The sequence below is a fragment of the Chelonoidis abingdonii genome, chromosome 1 (assembly GCF_003597395.2).
Source record: "Chelonoidis abingdonii isolate Lonesome George chromosome 1, CheloAbing_2.0, whole genome shotgun sequence".
Classification (NCBI taxonomy): Eukaryota; Metazoa; Chordata; order Testudines; family Testudinidae; genus Chelonoidis; species Chelonoidis abingdonii.
In genome coordinates this window covers 138,170,870-138,196,899 of record NC_133769.1, presented here as the reverse complement: position 1 = coordinate 138,196,899, position 26,030 = coordinate 138,170,870, and the positions used below count along the sequence as shown (strand labels likewise).

Here is a 26,030-nt window from a genome sequence, read left to right as displayed (position 1 = left end):
AATCCTGTACCGACACGTCACAGTGACTCCTGGCCAACTTCAACATGTGCCTGAAAGAAGTGACTGAGGATCAGGGAACTACAACTGACTTCCTGTTCTGCCCCCACCTCTGCAACACTTCAGTTCTACATGGGCAAGGTAGAAAATCTGGTCCTGTAGGTTCTATTATAAAGTAAGCATTTCCACCCCATGCAAATTCCTCAAATGTTGACCCCTTGCTGCACAGCTGAAGTTCACCTTCTCCATTGCCAGAGGGGCCTCTAAACCAAGGCTGCAAGTTTTCTCCCTCAGAGAAAACTCCAAACCAAAAACCAAAAAGATCAGTATAAGTTTTCTCTAATGATAAAAGCTCACTTCATTCAATTTAAATGGAATGGAATTTAAATGCCAATTCATAGCAAATGACAATTGGAGTAACAAAATAATTAACATACTCATTTAGACTGCAATTCAGCAATTATTTCGGCATGTGTGTAACTTGAATCATGGTAGTTTCAACTACGTTAATAGGACTATTCATATGCTTAAAAGTAGTTTGCTGAAGTTTGCCTTATGTGCAGAGCACCAGCTGTACACAATATTCTACAGAATACTCAAAGGCAGACTCTCAGTTTTCACATATCATATATTCTAATTCAGAAAGATATACACATACAATGTGGGAGAGTTTACAGGAAGGCTTGGAGAACTCATGGATGCAGACACGACTTAAGGAATTCTTTAGTAAAGAACGAAAAAATACCTACCAGCAATTCTGTTTGCAATAATTTTCCTTGTCTCCTACCCTACAACCAAGTTCTTATGGCTCCACTTACCAGTAAAGAAGCAAGACAAAAAATGAAAATTAAGGGCAGTTTAAAAAGCCTGCTATTCAGTAATGCAACATAAAACACAAAAGGAGAAAAATCTCACAACTTGTAATAGAGTTCTTGACACTCAGGACACTCCCTACAGAAACACTGGAACAAATCAACATACTCTTAGAGCCCTGACCAGGGTTATTCTATCTACTACCCAAGATCCACAAACCCGGAAATCCTGGATGCCCCATCATCTCGGGCATTGGCACTCTCACTGAAGGACTGTCTGGATATGTGGACTCTCTACTCAGACCCTATGCCACCACCTAATGCCACCAGCCACTCACCCAGCTAATCTCCGTGACACCACTGATTTAATTGAGAGGAAACTACAAAATGCATTGGTGGACCCTTCCAGAAGCACACATCCTAGCCACCATGGGATGTAGAGGCTCTCTAACACAAACATCCCAACTACACACTGAATGGAAATACAAGCCTGTCAGGAAACAGTATCCGGGCCCCGCCTGATTGCCACAGCACAACTGGTTGCTGAGCTCCTGTGCCTTTTATCCTCACAACACACAATCTATTTCAAATTTGATGACAATATATATCCCAGAATCAGTGGCACCGCTAATGGCACACCGCACATGGCCCACAGTAAACGGCCAATATTTTTATGGCCGAAACCTGGAACAAACGCTTCCTCAGCTCTCGTCCACCATAGCCCCTTCTCTACCTACGCTACATTGATGACATCTCAATCATAATCCTGGACCCCATGGAAGGAAGACTCTGGAAAAATTCCACCAAACGATTTCTAACAGGGCTTCCACCCCACCATCAACCTCAGCCTGGACCAATCTACATGGAGGTCCAACTTCCTAGACACCATAACGGTGCAAATAAGTGATGGTCCACATTAACACCACCCTATACCGAAAACCTACCGACTGCTATCTACCTTCATGCCTCCAGCTTCCATCTCCGGGCACATCACACATGATCCATTGTCTACAGCCAAGCACTGAGGTACAACCGCATCTGCTCTAACCCCTCAGACAGAGACCAACACCTACAAAATCTCCACCAAGCATTCCTCAAAACTACAATACCCGCACGAGGAAATTAGGAAACAGATCAACAGAGGCCAGATCACAGAGTTTGTACCCAGAAGCCTCCTACTGCAAGACAAACCCAAGAAAGAAACCAAACCAACAGACTCCACTGGCCATCACATACATCCCCAGCTAAAAACCCTCCAACGCACATCATCGGGGATCTACAACCATCCTGGACAATGATCCCAACACTTTCACAGGCCTTGGGTGGCAGGCCAGTCCTCGCCCACAGACAACCTGCCAACCTGAACAATATTCTCACCAGTAACTGCACACCCGCACCAATAGTAACCTCTAACTCAGGAACCAATCCATGCAACAAACCTCAATGCCAACTCTGCCCACATATCTACACCAGCGACACCATCACAGGACCTAACCAGATCAGCCACACCATCACCGGTTCATTCACCTGCACGTCCACCAATGTAATATATACGCCCATCATATGCCAGCAATGCCCCTCTGCTATGTACATCGGCCAAACTGGACAGTCTCTACGGAAAAGGATAAATGGACACAAATCAGATATCAGGAATGGCAATATACAAAAACCTGTAGGAGAACACTTCAACCTCCCTGGCCACACAATAGCAGACCTTAAGGGGCCATCCTGCAGCAAAAAAAAACTTCAGGACCAGACTTCAAAAGAGAAACTGCTGAGCTTCAGTTCATCTGCAAATTTGACACCATCAGCTCAGGATTAAACAAAGACTGTGAATTGCCAACTACAGAACCAGTTTCTCCTCCCTTGGTTTTCAACACCTCAACTGCTAGAACAGGGCCTCATCCTCCCTGATTGAACTAACCTTGTTATCTCTAGTTTGCTTGCATATATATACCTGCCCCTGGGAAAAATTTCCACTACACTGCATCTGACGAAGTGGTATTCACCCACGAAAGCTCATGCTCCAAAACATCTGTTTAGTCTAAAGGTGCCACAGGATTCTTTGCTGCTTTTAGGAGTTCTATGAGGTTGTGTGGAGAAAAGAAAGGGAATAAGAAACGTTTCTAAATATTATTGTGATGGGCAAATTAGGAATAAATGGATATAGATTAATTGAATCATAGTAGATATACTTATAACAAGTTATAAAATTGAAGAGGAAGGTTGATATAGAATCTCTGGCAGTCAAAGAGCTATTTCCAACAGCGGATTGGCAAATCCATGAAAAAGGTTTAAATTTGACTAGCTAATGTGAACTGTTACAAGAATATAAGATTCTCAGATCAGATTCTGAAAGATTCTAGCTGAAACCCATTTAAGCTAAAAGTGAAGCAACTGCAACACCATCTCTTAACTCACTTTGTGCCTGTAGATTGGTGCTAATACATTAGTGATCAGGAAAAATCATACAACCAAAATTCCTAGATTGGGGACGTCTTAAAATCAAAAGTAAACACTGCATGTATGGTAATTAGCAGTCATGTAAGAAATGCCAACTTTTTAGGAGAGAAGAAATGCAACTGAAAATCTAGCACACATGGAAAAGTCATTAAAAATACATAGGGCTAACACCTAAGACCTAGATTTTTGCATCCAGGAAGGGAAAATCTTCAAAAGTTGAGGAAAGGCAACCCGTTGAACATAAAGAGAATGCTTAAAGAAAGGAAAAAGAGTATTCTTGAATTCATGAGTAATGGCAAATTGCAATGCTATTGCTATATATGAGAACTTCCAAAAAGAAGGAGGTAGGGAAGTCAATCAGCCATGTATCCACATAATACACATTCATGACCTTTATATGCTATAAACATGATAACATGTGAACCTGATCATTTTGGCAAGTTAACCTGAAGAACTACCCATCTAATGTTGTTTATCCTTAGACTAATATATTTTATCCTTCACATTTGATGTAATATCGTCATAAGAATCATAAGAACTGGTCCTACTGGGTCAGACCAAAAGGTCCATCAGACCAGTATCCTGTCTTCCTCTGATAAGTGGCCAGTGGCCAGGTGCTTCCAAAAGAAATGAACAGAACAAGGTAAAATCATCAAGTGATTTATCCGTCACTCATTCCCAGCTTCTTGCTAACAGAGCTAGGGACACCATTCACTGCCCAGTCCTGGCTAATAGCCATTGATGGCACTATCCCTCCATGAATTTATCTAGTTCTTTTTGAAACCCTGTTTATGGTCTTGGCCTCACAACAACCTCTGGGCAAGGAATTCCACAGGAATGACTGTGCGTTGTGTGAAGAAAATACTTTTTTTTGTTTGTTTTAAACCTACTGCCTATTAATTTCACTTGGTGACCCCTAGTTCTTGCTGTTATGAGGAGTAGTAAACAAAACTCTGCCTTATTACTTTCTCTACCACAGTCCATGATTTTAATAGGACCACAATCATAATCTCCCCTTAGCCGTCTCTTTTCCAAGCTGAAAAGTCCCAGTCTTATTAATCTCTCCTCATAGCGGAAGCTGTTCCATAACCCCTAATCATTTTTGTGCTCTTTTCTGAACCTTTTCAATTCCAATATATACTCCTTTTTTCAGATGGGAGTGACCATATCTGCAGCACAGTATTCAAGATGTGGGCGTACCATGGATTTAATAGAGGCAATATGATATTTCTGTCCTATTATCTATCCTTCTTTATTAATTCCGCAGCATTCTGTTTGCTTTTTTGACTGTTACTGCACTTTGAGTGTATGTTTCAAGAGAACTAGTCCACAATGACTCCAAGATCTCTTTCTTGAGGGGGTAACAGAAAAATTTAGACCCACATCATATTATACGTATAGGTTGGGATGATGCTTTCCAACTCTGCATTTATCAACATGAAATTTCATCTGCCATTTGTTTCCCAGTCACCTCAGTTCTGAGAGATCCTTTTGTAGCTCTTCGCAGTCTGCTTGGGGACTTAACTATCTTGAGTATTTTGTATCATCTGCAATGTTTGCCACCTCACTGTTTACCCCTTTTTCCAGATCATTTATGAATATGTTGAATAGGACTGGGTCCAGAACAGACCCTTGGGGGACACCACTATTTACCTCTCCTTTCTGAAAACTGACCATTTATACCTACCCGTTGTTTCCTATCTTTTAGCCAGTTACCAATCCATGAGAGCAACTTTCCTCTTATCCTGTGGCAACTTAGTTTGCTTAAGACCCTTTGGTGATGGACCTTGTCAAAGGCTCTCTCAAAATCTAAGTACACTATATCCACTAGATCTCCCTTGTCCACATGCTTGTTGACCCCCTCAGAGAATTCTAGTAGATTGGTGAGGCATGATTTCCCTTTACTAAAACCATGTTGACTCTTCCACAACAAATTATGTTCATCTATATGTCTGACAATATTGTTCTTTATTATAGTTTCGACCACTTTGCCTGGTACTGAAATCAGGTTTACCATCCTGCAACTGCCAGGATCACCTCTGGATCCCTTTTTAAAAATTAGGGTCACATTAGCTATCCTCCAGTCATCTGCTACAGTAGCTGATTTAAATGATAGGCTACAAACTACAGTTAGTAGTTTTGCAATTTCACATTTGAGTTCCTTGAGAACTCTTGGGTGAATACCATCTGGCCCTGGTGACTTATTGCTGTTTAATGTATCAATTTGTTTCAAAACCTCCTCTAATGATAACTTAATCTGGGACAGTTCCTCAGATCTGTCACTTAAGAAGAATGGCTCAGGTTTGAGACTCTCCTTCACATCCTCAGCCATGAAGACCGATGCAAAGAATTCATTTGGTTTCTCTGCAATGGCTTTATTGTCCTTGAGTGCTCCTTTAGCACCTCGATCATCCAGTGGCTCCACTGGTTCTTTAGCAGACTTCCTGCTTCTGATGTACTTAAAAAGAATTGCTATTACTTTTTGAGTCTTTGGCTAACTGTTCTTCAAATTCTTTTTTGGCCTAATTGTATTTTTACACTTCATTTGCCAGTGTTTATGCTCCTTTCTATTTTCCTCACTAAGATTTAACTTCCACTTTTTAAAGGATGCCTTTTTGCCTCTCATTGCTTCTTTTACTTTGTTGTTTAGCCACAGCAGCTCTTTTTTGGTTCTCTTACTATGTTTTTTAATTTGGGGTATACATTTAAGTCTATTATGGTGTCTTTAAAAAGTTTCCACGCAGCTTGCAGATATTTCACTTTTGGCATAGTAACCTTTCATTTCTGTTTAACTAACCTTCTCATTTTTGTGTAGTTTCCCATTATGAAATTTAATGCTACAGTGTTGGGCCGCTGTGGTGTTTTTCCTGCCACAGGGATATTAAATTTAATTATATTATGGTCACTATTAGCAAGTGGTCCAGCTATATTCACCTCTTGGACCAGATCCTGTGCTCCACTTTAGACTAAATCAAAAATTGCCTCTCCTCTGGTGGGTTCCAGGACCAGCTACTCCAAGAAGCAGTCATTTAAGGTGTCAAGAAACTTTCTCTGCATCCTATCCTCAGGTGACATGTACCTGAGGACAGTCATTATGGGGATAATTTATATCTCTCATTATTATTATTATTATTATTATTATTAGAGTTTTTTTATTTTTTAATAGTCTCTCTCATCTCCCTGAGCATTTTACAGTCACCATCACCATCCTGGTCAGGTAGTCAGTAAGATATCTCTACTGCTATATTCTTATCATTAGAGTATGGAATTTCAGTTCATAGAGATTCTATAGTACAGTTTGATTCATTTACAATTTTTACTTCATGGGATTCTACGCTTTCTTTCACATATAATGCCACACTCTTATCACCATGACCTGTTGTACTCTGGTATTACTGTATCCCATTGATTATCCTCATTCCATCAAGTTTCTGTGATATCTATTAAATCAATATCCTCATTTAATATAAGGCACTCTAGTTCACTCATCTTATTATTTAGACTTCTAGCACTGATATAAGCACTTTAAAAACTTGTCTCCTTTCAGCTGTCTGCCATTACACAATGTAACTGAATGGGACTCTTTTTTATTTGACTGTTTCTGATCAGACCCTGCATGTATTTTATCATTTTCCATCCTGTCATCCTCACTAGGACATAGAGATTCTCTATTAATAGATCCTCCCTTAAGAGATGTCCAAACCATGTGCTCCTCTGCACTTGTCGGCTTTCCCCTAGCCCTTAGTTTAAAAACTTCTCCACGACCTTTTTAATGTTAAGTGCCAGCAATCTGGTTCCATTTTGGATTAGGTGGAGCCCATCCTTCCTGTATAGGCTCCCCCTTTCCCAAATGTTTTCCCAGTTCCTAATAAATCTAAATCCCTCCTCCCTACACCATCATCTCATCCACACATTGAGACTCTGCAGTTCTGCCTGTCTAATTGGCCCTGTGCGTGGAACTGGGAGCATCTCAGAGAATGCTACCATGGAGGTCCTGCACTTCAGTCTCTTACCTAGCAGTCTAAATTTGGCCTCCAGGTCCTCTCTTCTATCCTTCCCTATGTCACTGGTACCTACATGTATCATGACCACCGACTTGTCCCCAGCACTACCCATAAATCTATCTAGATGTCTCGAGAGATCTGAAACGTTTGCACTAGGCACGCAAGTCACCATGCAGTTCTCCCGGCCATTGCAAATCCAGCTATCCATGTTTCTAATGATAAAATTGCCCATTACTAATACCTGTCTCTTTCTAATAGCTGGAGTTCTCTCCCCTGGAGAGGTATCCTCAGTGCAAGAGGATACTACATCATCATCTGGAAGGAGGGGGTCCCAACTATGGGATTGTCTCCCTCTGCTCCAGTTAGATGCTCTTCTTCCCTGGGACTTTCATCCTCTTCAACAGCACAGGCTGTCAGACCGGGGGTGGGACAGTCCTATTGTGCCTTGGAAAGTCTCATCTATATACCTCTCTGTCTCCCTCAGCTCCTCCAGTTCATCTGCTCTGGTCTCCAAAGCCCATACACGGTCTCTGAGGGCCAGCAGCTCCGTGCACCGAATGCACACATATGCCACCTACCCATAGGACAGAGAATCATACATGCTGCACTGGGTGCAATAAATTGGGTAGCCCTCACTCTGTTGCTGGACTTCTGCCTGCAATCTTTTTACTCCTGCAGCTGGTTCCTTTGCTGTTGTTTTGTTTATATCAAGGAAGTGGTTTTGGTTTTTAAGTTTAAAGAACCTTGAGTTCTAGCCCCTGCTCACACTTACCCTGTAAAACTCCCTTGGAAAAGTCCCATTAGCTGTTCCTGTTCACTAGCTCCTCTGGTCACGTAGAAGCGGGCTTTTTAAAGCCCTGGTCTCCCTGAGTAGCCTTGCCCGCTGGTTAAGAGTTGATGGGTGCTAAAAGACTTAGGAATCACAGCCTTGTTAAGAAGCTCTCAGCCTCGACTAGCAGGCCACTAGGCTCAGCACACACACGGTCAGCACATGGACCCCAAACAAACAGAGCACATGGTGTATTTCAAGCACACCACAAACACAGATACACACACTACAGACAACCAACTTACCCCAAGGGTCACGTAATCGCTCCTCATTCACCTGGAGAACTCCCTCTCAAAACTACTTTGTTAGTTGCTCCCGTTCACTAGCTCCTCTGATCACCTAGGAGCTGGCTTTTTAAAGCCCTGGTCTTCCTGAATAGTCCTGAGTAGCCCCACCCCTTGCTTAAGAGTTGATGAGTGCTAAAAGGCTTAGGGATTTCAATTAGTTCTTCATTACTGCAATTTAGTTCCTTGAAGGTTTTTATTTATTCCCTAAAAAAGGCAAAATATCCAAATAGAAAAAGCTAAGGATGATCATCATAACAGGTTCCCCCTCACTAACACTCAAGCAGAAGAACATTTATCAAACTGTCTAGATGCATCCCTTTTATTTACTATTGTTCCCTTGGCAGAATAGGGAAATAGGAGTAATATTAAGTCAAGTCAAAGTTTTAAAATAAAAATTAGGGTGGTAGGGGATCCTGGCCTGGTCCTCTTTCTTTGATCCTCACCTCTGCAGCAACCAGGCTAAGTTTCTGCTCCAGGGATTCTCAACTTGCCCTGGGAGATGGAAGAGTTCTCTTTTGGGAGGAAAAGAGTGAGATGCAAACAGAGGGACAAAAAGTAGAAAATATTTTGTTGAAGGAAGAAGATTCATTTCAAATATGATAGACAGTTCACTGGTTGGTTTTCTTTTCAAAAAGGTTATGTGAACCAATCAGGTTATAATCCATTTTTGGAGCTGTTCTTCATGCAACATCTTTTCTGTGGTGTGAAGAGAAAACAGGGCATCTCTTCTATGGTTTCCTATTTGTAAAATGCACATCATTACTGGAGGTTAGTTTCCAGAAGCCAAAGCCTATAAAACTATGTGTAAATGTCTTGGGACATCCCAATTCCACTTGCAAAATATCAGTGTAAAGCAACCAACGTATACCTGCTTGGAACATCTTTTTAGGGTCTTTGTTTTGTTTCTTTTTAAAGGTTCTGTACTGACCCTTCTGTTTGCTGAAGGTTAATGTTGGTTAAACTCATTGGTTAGATTTACAGAGATTGGTATTTCTTCTCAGGTTGAAATTTCTGTATCAGACATTTTGGTGGAAAAAAAAAGTTACTATTTTGTAATTTGCTTTGCTACATGCAAATTTTTTTCCAAATTATCTGATATATTTTAAAACATATTCAATCATCCAGCCAGTCACACAGCTATATAAATGTTATTTGAGTTATCTGTTCCCCTATGGTCTTTGCTTGGCTCAACACCAGAAGGATGAAACAGTTGTATAAATCTTTAACCTCTACATTTGCACCGGTTTATTCTTTCTTCAATTATGAGGTTGGAATTGCTTGTGCTTATTTTTGTTGTGTGCCTTGGTGCACTTTTAAACAAGCACTTAAGGTTTCTGGCTATTCAGGTTTATATCTTAGTTATGTTTGCCTTCAAGATATTACTTCACTTTAGCTTCTCAACACAACTTAAAGGTTTTACAGCTTTTAATATGATACACAAACACCTTTGATAACTCTGATGCTTATAAGTTAAGTATGTTAATTAAATTAACATTTCTTATTTAAAATAAGAAATGTATTTTGTGATTATGGTCCCCTCACAAAGGATCAGTAATAAGGTAATTCAAGATACGTGGGTACCAAGGTATTATCAATAATCTATATACACAATACAGTTTTTCATGCTAATTCTTTTCCTTATATAAATGAGATTTCCAGTGAAAAGGGATTTTTCTTTCTTAAGTCTTGATTAGTCTATCAAATGATAAATATCTTTCATATTATAATGTAAGCCAAATCAAAAAGAAAAAAAAATCTTCATCCATTAATATAGATGTTTGTAGCAATTAGTTTGATTCTTTCTCAGTTTTAAAATCATCATCTACAAAGCACAGAAAACAACATATGCATTTTTATCAGGTTTTCAGGCCTATAATTCATAACTACCATTAATAAAATTCATATTACATATTTTAACATGACAAAAGTGTGTCAATTAGAGGACTGGGTTGTGTTGTAGAGACACAACAAGCAGGAATTAGACTAACACAAATTTATTTCACATAATACACCAAACAATAGAGTTCTTTTGCACAAGAAGTTTATTTGTTTTCAGTATTTCGCTTCATTCAATTACTTATTTCCTACCACTGCTTTCAATTTTAAGCATTTTGAGTGAAATATATTCATACACTGATGTTTGGTAACATTAAACAGTAACCACCACTTAGCAGTAATGATGAGCAGTTCTCATATTTTCTACAGCAGGGAATGAGAAACCTATTAACGTTAACACAGTTGAGACTGTAAAATACATATAGCTTTATATAGCACCATATTATCAGATACCCTTCCCACTTTCCAGAATTTTTCAGACTCTGTCAAACTGATTTTCAACTCGACTCTCTCTTGTCTTAACTCACAATGACAGTAGATTCTACTCACTAGCTATGCAACTTTCACCAATCATTCGGGATTCCAGCCACTCCCCTTTCCCTCTAGGCTTGTAGACAATAGTTTTTATTTCTTTCTTAACAGGCATAAAAATAAAAATGATGTTCTATCACTTTCCTTCTCAACTTTATTAAATACTTAATGTTTTCATTCACAGATTGAGAGTCTAATGGAACCAGTAAGCTCTTGAAAACCAGACTGATCTTTTAGTTTGCCCACCACCATGCTGCAATGCAGTGTTTTTATAATTCCATTCTTTCAGCAAGATCAGAAACATGCACTGAAGTATTACATATACTGTACCAGCAATAAAAATAAGAATGTAACAAACAATATGGATATTTGTCATCATTTCTATGTAATGATACATGTTCCTCACCCGCTCATTTTTCCTTCCCTCACTCTTCTCCAAACAAGAACGTAATACAGTTTGCTCTCTCATTTACAAATTCAGGAACATTCCAGCTAAACCTACGTTCTCCTCCCCAGTGTCCCCACAACACTAACATCTTAAGCGATATCAGTGTGAAAGTATCAGCCTATAAAACTTGTTGTTACAATCATCTGACATTCAGTTCTCAATCTAGTTCCTTATGAATGGATTTTGGAAAGAGCAACTCTAAGACAACCTTCACAGTTTATCAGAGGCACTACCTTCCTACCACACTGTTGCTGCTTTATAAATAATAAAATAAATAAATAATAATTAGATCTTACATGACACTTTTGATCCACAGATCACAAAGTTCTTTACAAAGGGGGTAAGCATTATTATTGCCATTATTATCGCCAGATGGAAAAACTGAAACACACGGAGATGATGTGTCTTGCCCAAGGTCATAATACTCAATACTTAAAACATAATACTTAATAAAGAGTTAAGGGGAAAAAAAAGATATGTTCTTTTTTAGAGTCTGCTCCTGCAGTCAGTGTTAAAATTTCCAGTGACTTCATGCTGACCCATGTTAAGTCATCCTAACAGTTAATTACGTTCATCATTAAAAAAATTATGCCTTATTTCCAGTTTGAATTCTAGCTTCAACTTCCAGCCATTGGATTCTGTTGCGTCTTTCTCTGCCAGACTGCAGAGTGCATTGCTAAATATTTGTTCCCCATGTAGATACTTACAGACTCAAATCAAATAACTCATTAAGCTTTTCTTTGTTAAGATAAATAGACTGAGTTCTTTGAGACTAACACTCTAAGGCAAGGGTTCTCACAACAAATTTTTTGGTGACTTCAGAGTGCGGCAACCAACTCTTGCTGGTAGCTGCTCTGACACTTTTTTCCCTAAAATATTTAACTAAATTTAGGAAAAACAAATAAATATGCATGTATACACACCCAGATCATTGTAATTTATTTATGTAGGGCTCAATAAAAACAATGCTGTGAAAAGTGATATTTATATTTTTGTTAACATCACTTTTCACAGCAAGTCCTGGCAAGTTAAGACCTGGATGGAGGGGTGGAAGGAGAGGCAGCACAGGCCAGGGGCAATGGATAGGGGGTCCAGGCCCCACTGAACCCCTCTCCCCTCCCCGGCTTCCAGTAGAGAACTCTCCTTACTCCTTCAGCATTCTGTCCCACCTGTCTCCAGCAGGGCCGGCTTTAGGAAGTGCGGGGCCCAATTCGAACAGTTTTGACAGGGCCCTGACAGGGATGACTTAAAAAAACCAAACCAAAACAACAAAAAAACCTGTAAAAAAACAAAAAAAAACACATGGGGCTTGTATTCACCAGGCGGTGCTCTGAGTCTTTGGCGGCACTTCAGTGGTGGGTCCTTCACTCGCTCCAGGTCTTTGGCGGCACTGAAGGACCCGCTGCCGAAGTGCCACCGAAGAGCCAGAGCAAGCGAAGGACCCGCCGCTGAAGTGCCGCTGGAGACCTGAAGTGCCGCCAGGTAAGTAAAAATTAAAAAGGTGCCTCTAGCCAGGGAAGGGATTCTCACTGGGTGTGGGGCCCTCTTAGGTGCGGGGCCCAATTCGGGAGAATTGGTGGAATTGTCCTAAAGCCGGCCCTGGTCTCCAGAGCCGGGCAGAGTGGAGCAACCAGGAGCAACAGGGAGGGTGGAGGTGGGGCTGACGCTTTCCCACCATCCCAACATCACCTGTCATGGCCACAGGGGAAACCCCCTGGTGGCTGCATTGGAGAAATGGTGCTGTAAGGCAAGTTTTCCAATTTCCATCACAGAATTTCACTATTTGCTTGCTTTCATCCCCTCACTTTAGTACTTATTCTGCACACTGTACCATTACCATTAGGGACAGTAAAAACATGCTTGAATTAAATAAGAACTGATGAAGACTGTCACAACAAACTAGAGGTGATCCTTTTCTAAGGTTTAAAAAGCACACACAAAAAATACTTCCTGTCCTCCAAGGTTTGATGCTTCTTTCCACTGACTGGTTTGAGATGGAAACATCAGATACGGTAGCAATATTTCTGACTCAGCTAGAATCAAGAAGTATCAACAATGTTACAAGAAAGAATATTCTCACAGAATTTTCAGCTTTTCTGAGGTTCATCTAGCCCTAATACTCAACAATAATATATGAAATCAGCAGTGCAATGATTGTGGACACTGTGACAGAAAAAGGCAAAACATTTAATAAAAAGTTTGAATCCATTTTAGGATACTTTTAGGCATTGCTGTAGGGCATGCATTCAAGAGCACTGTAGTTCTGTGCAATGTTCCCCTTGTCCAAGGATGAATTACTTTTTCCAAAGTGTTGTGTACGTTTCCATTATACTATTTACACAGATGACTACATGCTTGTAGCAAACTCTTCAGCTGATATGGTCATAACAGGGAGATGGTTGTAAAATACCTAAGGGAATGCTGAAATTAATCAAGTAAATATCCAAATATCTTTACCTTTCTGTATTAAACTGTGAAATAATATTTCAAGTGTACATTAGCTATATTTAGATCTTTAATTTACCATCACTCACAAATGAAAAACAAAAACCAAAAAACATCTACTAGCCATTTTAGAAGAATTGTTCCTAGCAGTACTTAAAAGTAATCAACAAACAACCTGAGATGGCTTTTCAAGATTAGCCAACAGAAAATGTTATATTTATATCTTATGTATAGAGTTTACTTGGTTAATAATTTAAATAAACTCAAGCGATACTTTGCCAATAAAACAAGTTCGAAAAGTTTAAACAATCATTAGACCATTAACATGGACCAGCAGCTTTAAATACTTGTCATATAATCTTCTTTTTTACTATTGATCTCATATTAATTACAGTGGTTTTATAGAAATAAAAATAGATTTGTATAGTAGCTGTTAGAATGACCATTGTATAAGTTGCAGCACACATTTATTTGTGTCTGTTCCATAGAAATCTGATTTTTGCTTGAAGTCCATTATAGTAAATAAAATTCAGGCTTAAGAAATATTGAATCCTTTCTTTGCAGCTATATAAAATTACACAGTTAATAAAGGAATAAATCTTACACTCCAAGCTTCCTTCTCTTTGGTGCTGTATCCCTCTGGGATCTTGGTTAGACAGTTTAGAAAGCCATAATGCACATTTGGGCCCTAACGAGTTAGGAGGTATGGTTAGGTTCCCATCTCTTTTTGCCTGTAATTATTGTTATCCCAAGGATAGTATACTGAAGACTGATGTTTTGTGATGATTTTTTTCAACACAAACAAAAGAAAGTGAATGAAAATAATAATGCTTTTTGTAGCAAAAAACACATTCATAGAGTCTATGAACACATGTATCTGTGCGAACAAGTGCTTGTATTACCTGAGCATTCAGCAGTTCCTCACACTTGTATGAGTGTTTTTCAATTGCAGCTATATACTGCTTTTCAATGGCTTCTTCTTGCTTCTGAACTGTAGACTGCAATAGAGCCTGGAAACAAATACAGCAGACCAGTTTCAAAACAGAAGACACACCTGAGTATTTTTGACACACGGCAAATTAACTAACTTTTGTATATAACTGAAATCTGATACTCAGCTGCACTCACAGAACAGAAATGTGCAACTACTGAAGTACTTTTCTATATATGACTACTTTTCATTTTTAGATATATATCTTTCTTTAGCCAGGATTACATTTTTTGGCTCTCATGTTTCCTACACACACCTTTTGCATAAAAGAAGGCAACTCACAGAAGATAGAGAGGGTGAGTAGTCCTGTTAAACATACTCAGTTTAGTGGGACCACACAAGATGAGAAGCATATGAAAGCTGCTGAAAAAAAAAAAAAAAAGCCAGACATATTTCACTGGCTGACAAAACTCCACATCCTCTTGGCTCACTGTAAGATCCCATGGGCCAAGCATGATCTTCACAACCACAACTCAACTAAAAGCAGATGGAAATTTTGAGTAGTTTAAAACATAAAAGCAATGCCCCCCCAGGAAGTTCACACTCTCATGTGAAGAGGTGGAAATCCAAGTGTGGAAAAGTCAAAGTGCCAAGACAATATTAAAAAGATAATAAAATTAGGGGCATTATACAGATATTTGATCTTAGCTATGCAAAGGTTAAAGAATCTGTATGCAAAGGGAAAAAACTAAAACAGATCACAAGAAAAGCCAAATCACCATTTGTAGGAATTATATCCACCTACTTTCTTTAAGATGATGCTGGTATTTTTACCTTCACTTCACATACTCCTGCGCTATACTTGTTTTCAATAGTATATTATATTAATATGTCCCTTCTTTCTAGAATATGTACTGTACTATTTATATTCACTACAGCAAATTCTATTTTTAAATAGTAATCTGTGTATTAAACTACTTGCAATTACAATGTAAGTTAAAACAGACTTAAAATTTATAGAAAACAGATTTTTGGCACACATATGCAGAGAAGCAAAAAAAGGCCAAATTAGTTAGATAAGTTTTGTTTCGAAAATAAGTTTGCTTGGTGGGAAACAATAATCATTAAATAAGATGTTGAATAAATGCAAAAAAACCTGGGACAAAAATATTTGTACAGCTTTTGGTCTATCTTCCAACATTTTCCAATAATTAGCTTTGTTTTGCAAACATTACTGTTCTTCAGGATGACTACTGCTGTAACTCAGTAGCAGTTTTACTGAAGCAAAGGAAAAAAAATATTTGTAAATTAAAAAAGTGACAGATGGTGCTCGACATGAGGTTTAATCAAAATGCAAGAATAAGTTTAGTGGCTTTTGCACTGGCTTATACTTGTCTTTAAATGTAAAGATTGTTTTGCAGATTGATTGTTCATCTTCTGCATTGATACAAATTCAGACAATCACAAAAACTTAATTCTCAAAAGACTCCAATTTATGCCTGAAAAATTCACAAAAGTCTACTTTAGTCGGGGTAAAATCCCATAATGAATACATTCAAATGGTTAGAAACCAATGAGAAACCTTACTCAAGGGCTTACTACAGGAACAGAATGTCAGTTCTAACATTCTGTGTTTTTATCATCTGGACTAATGTTTTAAAAACTATTAGAATTAATTTAGGAAGTACATTAAAACATAAAAGGTATAAAAGCAAAGATAAATATAAAGGGTCAAATTCTTCTCTAACTGAAGTCAACAGGAAAGACCCAATTGACTTCAGCAAGTGCAGGATGTGGTCCTAAATAAGTTTCCTCCCTTACCCCCAAACCATGCCTTCTAGTACAGGTTCAGCTGAATACTCTTGAGTATGTAGGAGCTAACAGAGTTCCCATGTAAATTATTTAACCAGTGGTTTAAGTCTATTTTCAGTAGCTGTCACTGAAAACAAAACCAGAAGTGTTAGACTGCAAAAAGTAACAACTCACCGTGTTGTTTTTGTTTGTTTCTTTTTTTGTTTTTTAAACATAATGGAAAACTATTGTATGTTCTGATAATAAAGTAACTTTGTCTCTTAGGATTGATTTTATCAAGAATCTCAAGGGTGTGATTTTAAACACATACAGGGAGTCAAAATATAATTTCTAAATATAACTTGGAAAAATGATTTTGGGGGATGTGTTCTACTCATAAGAGAATACATTAGCATTATATTACACTCAACTTAGCCTAGTGGGGAATGATCACAATTGTTAGTATCAGTAAATAAGGAAGTTTATTCAATAAAATATTAATTCTACTCTTCATTGAATTTAAAAGATGGCACAGAAATATGGCATTATACCATATACTACAGTTGTATCTTGCCCTGTCCCCAAATGATATAGACTGTTCTAAGACATCCCTCCCCATAGTATGTAGATTGCAGTCTTCTACTTTGTAATTTATCTCTGTTAAATAAGTTGCATAAAGATAAAAAGTGCCAGGAAATACTATGAATTCTGTAATGAGACTTAAAAATTTATAGAAATTAGATGTTTCCCATCATATATTAATTTATTGACAGAGACAGACAGACAGATATAATAGGTGCTCAGATACTTCAGTGTTCACTGTCTACAGTGTCATAAAGTAGAAAGAATATGCGTCCTCTGTTTGCTCCTGAAAAGCCCAAAGTTTAACCATTTTGGCATTATACTCTTTGCCTAATCATCTTATGTAATTATATAGAAACATGCCATAATTATCTTTTAAGGCTTGCTTCATCTTGGAATGGTAGCCTTTTCTACTAAAGGTATTCATTGGCTTGGTGAGATGAATATGGAGTGCACATGAAAAACTGTCTATAGCTCCAACACATTAATGAAGCTATACTTCCTGAAATCGCTACAAAAACTCAAGTATAATTCAATCATAAAGTACAGTAACAGTTGATATTAGAGCTGTCAAGTGATTAAAAAAGTAATTGCAATTAATCACACAATTAAAAAAATTAATTACATTGTTAAACAATAGAATACCATTTATTTAAATATTTTGGATGTTTTCTACATTTCAAATACATTGATTTAAATTACCACAGAATTAAAGTGTACAGAGCTCATTTTATATTAATTTTTATTGAAAATATTTGCACTGTAAAAAACGAAATAGTATTTTTCAATTCACTTAAGTACTGTAGTGCAATCTCTTTATCATGAAAGTTGAACTTACAAATGTAGAATTATGTACCAAAAAAAAAAAATTCAAAAATAAAACAAACGTAAAACTTTAGAGCCTACAAATCCACTCAGTTCTACTTCTTGTTCAGCCAAATGCTCAAACAAACAAGTTTGTTTACATTTGCAGGTGATAACGCTGCCTGCTTCTTGTTTACAATGTCACCTGAAAGCGAGATGAGGCATTTGCAAGGCATTGTTGTAACCAGCATCACAAGATATCTATGTGCCAGATGCACTAAAGACTAATATGTCCTTTCATGCTTCAACCACCATTCCAGAGGACATATAGCCATGCTGATGACGGGTTCTGATCAATAATGATCCAAAGCAGTGTGGCTTGATGCATGTTCATTTTCGTCATCTGAGTCAGAGGCTACATGCAGAAGGTTGATTCTCTTTTCTGGTGGTTTGGCTGTGTAGCTTCCGCATCAGAGCGTTGCTCTTTTAAGACTTCTGAAAGCATGCTCCACACCTCGTCCCGCTCAGATTTTGGAAGGCATTTCAGATTCTTAAACCTTGAGTCAAGTGCTGTAGCTATCTTTAAAAATCTCACTTTGGTACCTTCTTTGCATTTGGTCAAATCTGCACTGAAAGTGTTCCTAAAATGAACAACATGTGCTGGGTCACCATCCAAGATTGCTATAACTTGAAATATATGGCAGAATTCAGGTAAAACAGAGTGGGAGACACACAATTCTCTCCCAAGGAGTTCAGTCACAAATTTCATTAACACTTTTTTTCAATGAGCGTCATCAGTATGGAAGCATGTTCTCTGGAATGGTGGCCGAAGCAAGAAGGGGCATACAAATGTTTATTATATCTAGCACTTAAATAACTTGCAATGCTTGATACAAAAGTGCCATGTGAACTCCTGTTCTCACTTTCAGGTGACATTGTAAATAAGAATCAGGTCGCATTATTTCCTGTAAACGTAAACAAACTTGTTTGTCTTAGTGACTGGCTGAACAAGAAGTAGGTCTGAGTGGACGTGTAAGCTCTAAAGTTTTACATTCTTTTGTTTTTGAGTGTAGATAAGTAACAAAAATAATCCTACGTTTGTAAGTTGCACTTCCATGATAAAGAGATCATACTATTCTTCTTGTATGAGGTGAATTGAAAAATGCTATTTCATTTGTTCATTTTTACAGTGCAAATATTTGTAATAAAAATAATATAAAGTGAGCGCTGTACAATTTATATTCTGGGCTGTAATTAAAATCAATACATTTGAAAATGTAGAAAAATATCCAAAAATATTTAATGTTTCAACTGATATTCTATAGTTTAACAGTGTGATTAAAACTGAGATTAATCACAGTTAATTTTTTTGAGTTAGTCGGTTGAGTTAACTACAATTAATTGGTATCAAGCCCTACTTTATATATTTAAATGCATACTTGCAGCACAACAGCACCAACCTCAAATTTGTGCCCTATTGACCAAAAATAATTTGGGGTAGCCAGCTTTGATAGTCTCAACTTCCATTTTCCACAGTGGATGAAGCGCTCACCCTGTAAAAGCAGCAAAGAGTTCTGTGGCACCTTATAGGCTAACAGACGTTTTGGAGCGTGAGCGTCCGACAAAGTGGGTATTCACCCATGAAAGCTCATGCTCCAAAATGTCTGTTAGCCTATAAAGTGCCACAGGATTCTTTGCTGCTTTTACAGATCCAGACTAACACGGCTACCCCTCTGATACTCCCATCCTGGTGGCCTAACATTGATGATGAGGACAGCTCTCCACTTTGATCCATCTCAAGTCTCATGGACAACTCTTTTTCACCAATCTGTTGTCACTATCTTGATGTAAAAGTGGCACTCCACTAGTAATAATTTTCTTCCAATAGCTCACAGTCAGTTAGGCCATGGGTAGAGGAGAATAGAGCCCCACAGACAACTGCAGCATGCAGTACTGGTCTCAGTTACTGGCTCTCCGCATGTATTGTCAGACCACCTTCTAGATCCTAAAAACTAATCTTCAAGTGCCTTTAGTAGTTTTTTTTTTTTTAAACTAAAGCTGACTCTGGCTGTTTTAGCCTGGGCTTCATTAGGAAATTATGATACAGAATAGCTTCCCAATGAGTTATAAGAACTTTTCTTTTTCTCTCATAATTCCCTCAGACTCCCAAAATCTTTTCCAATTCTCCCACAAGTCACTGCTTCACGGAACTGTGAAAAGGACTGTGGGTCATGTATCTAAGGGCAGTGTGCCTGCATTTAAAAGAGATAGCCATGCATGAACATGGGGAAGAAATGGACCCAGAAAAGAAGAGCTAACATGAACACTAGTTTATTAGGCAACTGCATGGTTCTCTAGGGTAGACACACTGTAAAATATATTCATTCCTAGCATTAAATGAAAATAAGCCTTTATTTGTATTTTCTCATACTCCTGAAAACAATAACTATTAAATCTCATTATCGACTAATTGGCAATCAGCTATATTTCCTTAAACTATATCCTGTGCACTTGGCTTTATAACATTTACTTCTTCCACTATATTCATATGCTCCATTTTATCATGACTAGACTGGGAAAAAAAATAAGGATGAAGAAAACTAAGAATTAATGTCCAAACTGATTTTAACTGACTAGATTTGGCTCATGAGACAGCTCTTAGTTTCCAACTTGGCATAATCTTCAATAACTTTGCTGGCTAATCACAGATACAATTTTGCCAAGTTTTAAGTCTCAGACTTCAATCTATAGCTATGTTGGCTTATGGATCAGAAAAAGAAAGTGATAGTTGGATTTGTTGTTTGATTTAAAAAAAACAACACACATACACACACACAACCACGCCAAACCCTCTGATCAACATGCCAGTGCTATAACTGAGGTAGAAAATGCAGTTAATTTGGTGCATTTGGGAAAGGACACAATAGACTGGCTATCTGAGGTGCCTTTCCATTGGTCTATCTTAGGGGAAAAAAAAGGTTGAAAGACTGTTATGAAGGATTTCAGATAGAACACAAAGTTGTAATTTAAAGTCAACCATGGAGGAGGTGGGGATGGCGACAATGAATTAAGATAAATTTGGGATGCAGTATGCAAGGTGTTACACATTACCAGATTTGTTAAAAAAAACTGATAAAAACCAACATAAAAATTGATTTTTGACAAAAAGACCTTTTTCTCCTCTTTTGTCCCTTATTTTCTGAACTTTTTAAAAAAATTCTCCCTACACACCTTTTTATAGTGGAAAAAATTATAAAAAGAAGAAAATGGGGGAACAAACAACAGAAAGAAAAAGATTCAGAACAAATTTATTAACTATTAATTAAATTTTTTAAAAAGTACAAATATTCCTTTAATATTTAAGAGATGGGTTGTCTTTATGGTATTACTCAGTCTTATTGCTCACCTTCTACACTTTGTCCTACATAGCGTGGATCGAGACACACAAGCTCCAACAGCGCTAAGGTTTCATATTTCTCAACGTGCAATTTCTTGCACTGATGAACTCCAAAAGGAGCCAGCCCTTTTGTCCCATCCTCTTCTGGACCCAGGACGTGGACTCTCACCCAAATGTCCAAAAATTGGAATTTTATTTAATTTCAATTTAAATGAGACAGCACTGAAAATTTTTCCTCATATGCCTTACTTATTTTAGGTTATTCTGCTTCTCTGCCTTAACGTCTGTTTGAAATACAGTGCAGAAGTCCAATTCAAAAGAAAATATGGTGAACTATGGCATATATCTGAAAAAAGGAAATTAAATATAATCTACAGCATGAGTTGGCAATCTTTCAGAAGTGGTGTGCTGAGTCTTCATTTATTCACTCTAATTTAAGGTTTCACGTGCCAGTAATACATTTTAACATTTTTAGAAGATCTCTTTCTGTAAGTCTATAATATATAACTAAACTATTGTTGTATGTAAAGTAAATAAGGTTTTTTAAATGTTTAAGAAGCTTAATTTAAAATTAAATAAAAATGCAGAGCCCCCCAAACTGGTTGCCAGGACCCAGAGGCAGTGTGAGTGCCACTGAAAAATCAGCTTATGTGTCGCCTTTGGCACATGTGCCATAGGTTGCCTACCTCTGTTTTACAGTAACAATGCTATTAAGGGAGGAGGATCTAGAAGTCCAAGTACATAAGAGTGTGATAAGAGTTACTGCTGGCTTTCTTGTCAAAGGATTCTAGTAATGAGTTTAGCTCAAACTCCAAAATCTTCTCACAGTGTAAATATATTTTGTGCCATGTACATTTATAAATTAAGAATGTATATAATCTCCATCCCATATTGCTCATGCCAAACTGCTTCAGTATGCCAGAACTGGATGTTCTGATCTATTTATAAATCACAATGCTGCACTCCAAAATACATTTGAGAGAGAGTCTCCCAATTGCAGTCGGGTCACTAAAAGCTGTCCATGAAGAGTTGGCTTGTCTTTTATGATACTGTGCTAGTTGTTTTGTGGCAGACAATTTGTTCCCAGTCTTTGCTTTATTTTTTGTGGCTTAATTGCCTTTTGTTTCAAATATATATAAAGATAAGGTATCTCTTCTAGAACTGTATTTACCCAAACCTGCTACGGGGGAAAAGATGAAGATTAGATTTTGGATTTTGCAACTTTTTTAGAACCAGTAACAGTAGACCTTAACTGATCTGAATAATAAAGAGCAGAGTTAAGGTGGTATGGATGGCTTTTCTGATAACAATATTACACATTTACACGTATTATCTATCCAACACTTATCTCCACTACTGCTAAGAGAATAATCTGTTTACATTTTTTTTGTCTTGACTCCTACATCTTTAGGTGACAAACATATTGCAGATTAACTTACATAGAAGCTACAATAGTTGATTGTCAAAGTGCATTGAACTAGAGCAGTATGCACAAAAACACTATTTAAGTTTACAATATACTTTCTCTATGCATTATACATACACACCACAGATATACAGGAGATATTTATGTGATGAATTTATTTGTAATGTACTATAACAGTACCACTTATTCTGTCTCCTCCCACTAATGAGGTTTCTAAACCAATTCAAACCATAAACCAATTGCAAACCGAAGTGTTTTATTTTAAAAGGTAGCTTGCCACATATATATTTGTTTTCCCTAGACATTTAATTTCTCCCCAAATTTACACTGGCTGAAGGTACAGAATAGGCCATATTTGGTCACAGACTAGTGTCAAAGATATAGTAATTGTTGAAGACTACAGATCTATCGACTTCATGACATGTTTCTGTATGGGCAGTAAGGCATCATGATACTGAACAATTGTAAAATAACTCACTTCTATGCTAACCCCTACTAGTTAGTGGCTGGATTATGGATGGATGCATGAGGTTTTAGATTCCTCTAAAACACCGAAACAAAACTTAGCTTTCCAAACTTCCTCATGCCATCAGTGTTAAAAACAAGAGCTTTATCCCAATTGGACAATTAGGAGTTCCCCTGACCTCCCTTTTCAATGGTGTGGGGCATTTGCTTCTTGATCATGATACACTGAGTCTTAGTCTTTAGAAATTTCTAAAATTTGATAGTTCGAATTCTTCTCTTTGAAAGACATGTACAGTTGGATTCATGGGATTAAAGAAGCTTGTCTTCACAGGCCGAGGGCTATGAAAAATAGAAAAAAGTTTTTAGAATGCCTTAAATCACTTTTAAAATAGTTTCGTAAAAATAAGTGGCATAAACATCTGACAGTGTTGTGTAAATTCTGGCATTCATTTGAGACAATTTGCCTAATTTACTTGTGGTTTTGCCACTTAGGAGTAATACAACCATTTTAAACTCATGCTACTGAAACCATGAAATGTCCTCCTTTTTTACTTTTAAAAATGCACCTCAAGTGTTTATATGCCATGTTTTTTGGCACATACACTAAATAAATTAGGTTTTTGGTTAAAAAAAGATTCAAATAACCAATGGGGAAGCAAACAAAGAACAAAACTACATACTCTGTTACTGAAAAATATACAACCCACCATCAGAAAAACAAAATGGAGAAGGGAATGCATACTCACAAAGCAATATGTCCCCTGGGTTGCGGGAGATGAGGAACTATAGCAAGTTGAGGGGGAGGGTGTTATTTAGCTGTGGTTTATCAATTAATTCTAATTTTTCTAATGTTGAAGCTGGCAATGAACTTTTCAGACTAGGTTTGCTTTCTATCAGTAGACCACGATTAGCATATCACCAACATTTTCAAGTTAACACATTGCTCCTTCTAAACAAGCACCTTTATTCTACAGGTAAAAGTACTACAGAGGAAAAAAATCACACACTAACATTCCTATGAGCACGGTAAAAACTTATCAGAAGTCACCCATAAATCTTATGGGGCCTACTAGGCCATAGTCTTTCCAATCCTTCTGCAAAGGTTGGGGCCCCCCTTGGACAGAGGGCCCTGTCCATCTGCAGGATCAGAAGAAGGCTCTGAGTCAATTTAAATGTAGCCTTTTTATATGTTGGTGTATGCAAAATTTAGTTTGAACTAGTATATGCAAGTGTGACCCTTTCTTTAGTCAGGATCTCTCCCATAGGTCCAAACATTGTGGTGCCTATGTCTTCTTAGGTGAAAGAGAAAACTTGGGATTCTCTGTCTCACTCTTTTATATTTCAGTGAACCTTTGAATTGGGGTCTTCTGAGGGTTACCCTTCAAAGTAAAGTTTATTCAAACAATGAAAAAGTGACATGGAGTCTGGTGGTAAAGGAGGTCCCATGCTGTTTTTCCTCATCTGTGTTTGCTGAAATGCAAATTTGCTGCATCTCCTACCATTTCCTTTCCCTGCTCTCTCAAGGATACTGTTTACTGTTTATATGCAAATTGAGGCAAACACATATTCCTTTGTTTAGGATAGACATGTTCAATAACTTTTGCCCAGGCAGAACTGTGTGGCTTTGACCATGTGCTAACATCATCATACAGTGGGATTTTGTAACTTTACATATAATGTGGCTGCATATATTTCACCATGATATTATTGACCGGTGGGTTAGTTTTAAAAAGATACCACATAAGGCATATTTTGCACCTAATTACAGAGATCTGTAGGGTGTAAATACAGAGATGGTTTTGGTCACAACATTGCCACAAATAAACAGGAGAAACCTATCCTCTATTTTTCTAGTATATGAATATAGAGCACTTTATGCTTTCTGAAGTTTGTTCTTGTCTCTGGAAAGGCAAAACACAATAAATGAGGATTTGCCAAAACCAAAACACAACCACCCAAGCACACTAATGCAAACCAGTTTGCCCAACACTAGTACACAATAAGACTAAATTGTACTGACAATGGGAACCAGTTCTGCTTGCCTAGGAAAGGATCTATCACATGCCCCCAAACCTGGAATTAATGAGAACCCTCATTCAATTAAATAAAAGTAGTGATTTTTTTTTTTTTAATTTTCATTCCCTAGGAGGAGTAAATTCAGCAGCACTGCTAGATTTCACATACACCACATTTTTGGAAAGTAAATTAATTAGCAGTCAGAGAACAAGACAAAAGGAAGAGAGAACAGAACACTGTTTATCAATCTTCTTCCTATTTGAGAAATGGTACAAAAATAATTCTCAGCTCTGAGAAAAAATGGTCTCTTAATTGTGAGAATATAGATTTCCAGAGAACATTAAAAATAATACATTCACATGAAACACCATCAAGTGTATATATCACATTATGCTCAAGTTGGAATGTTAACTAATGGGTGTTACTGAAAAATATACCATACAAAAATTTTTGTGAATCCAAAAGTACACCAGATTTGCAGCTCAGATATCATATTATATTTAAGTAGCTAAAAAAGCATTCTGGGCAATTACATACAAATTAGCTCATCCAATACCCTACTTACTTCAAAACTGCTATAAGCTAATGCTGCCAAAACAAAGCTTTCGAAATGGAATAAGGTCTACCTATCTCAGTATACAATGATTGAAATGTACAAATTATAATAAATTTTAGCACTGATTTAAGCAACAGAATTGCTATACTGGTACCTAAGTAGACATTGATCCATTTAATTCAGTATCCAGCAGTAGCTAGTTATTGTTACTTCAGATGAAAACAAATGTTTTAAGTAGCATGCCTAGCCAAATTCTTCAATAATAAAACAGGGAGAGGTCAAAATTCCTTCCCCAGCCTCAAGAGTTGACCAACTCATTCCAGAAAGCATATCATTTGACTAACCTCCTATCATAAATTAACTATTGCCAAATAAACTAAACACCATGTAGATTAAAATATTTCAAAACT

The 26,030-nt window shown here is 37.5% G+C and overlaps 1 protein-coding gene across 4 annotated transcripts in view; it reads right to left on the bottom strand.

The window, feature by feature from the left end:
- The window catches only part of CCDC91 (coiled-coil domain containing 91), a 364,298-nt gene that overhangs the window by 138,809 nt on the left and 199,459 nt on the right, over window positions 1–26,030 (bottom strand). For all 4 annotated transcript variants that reach the window (XM_032772233.2, XM_032772230.2, XM_032772231.2 and 1 more), the window contains exon 8: window positions 14,555–14,662. In XM_032772233.2, the coding sequence (XP_032628124.1) occupies window positions 14,555–14,662 (108 nt within the window). The remainder of the gene's footprint in view (window positions 1–14,554; window positions 14,663–26,030) is intronic.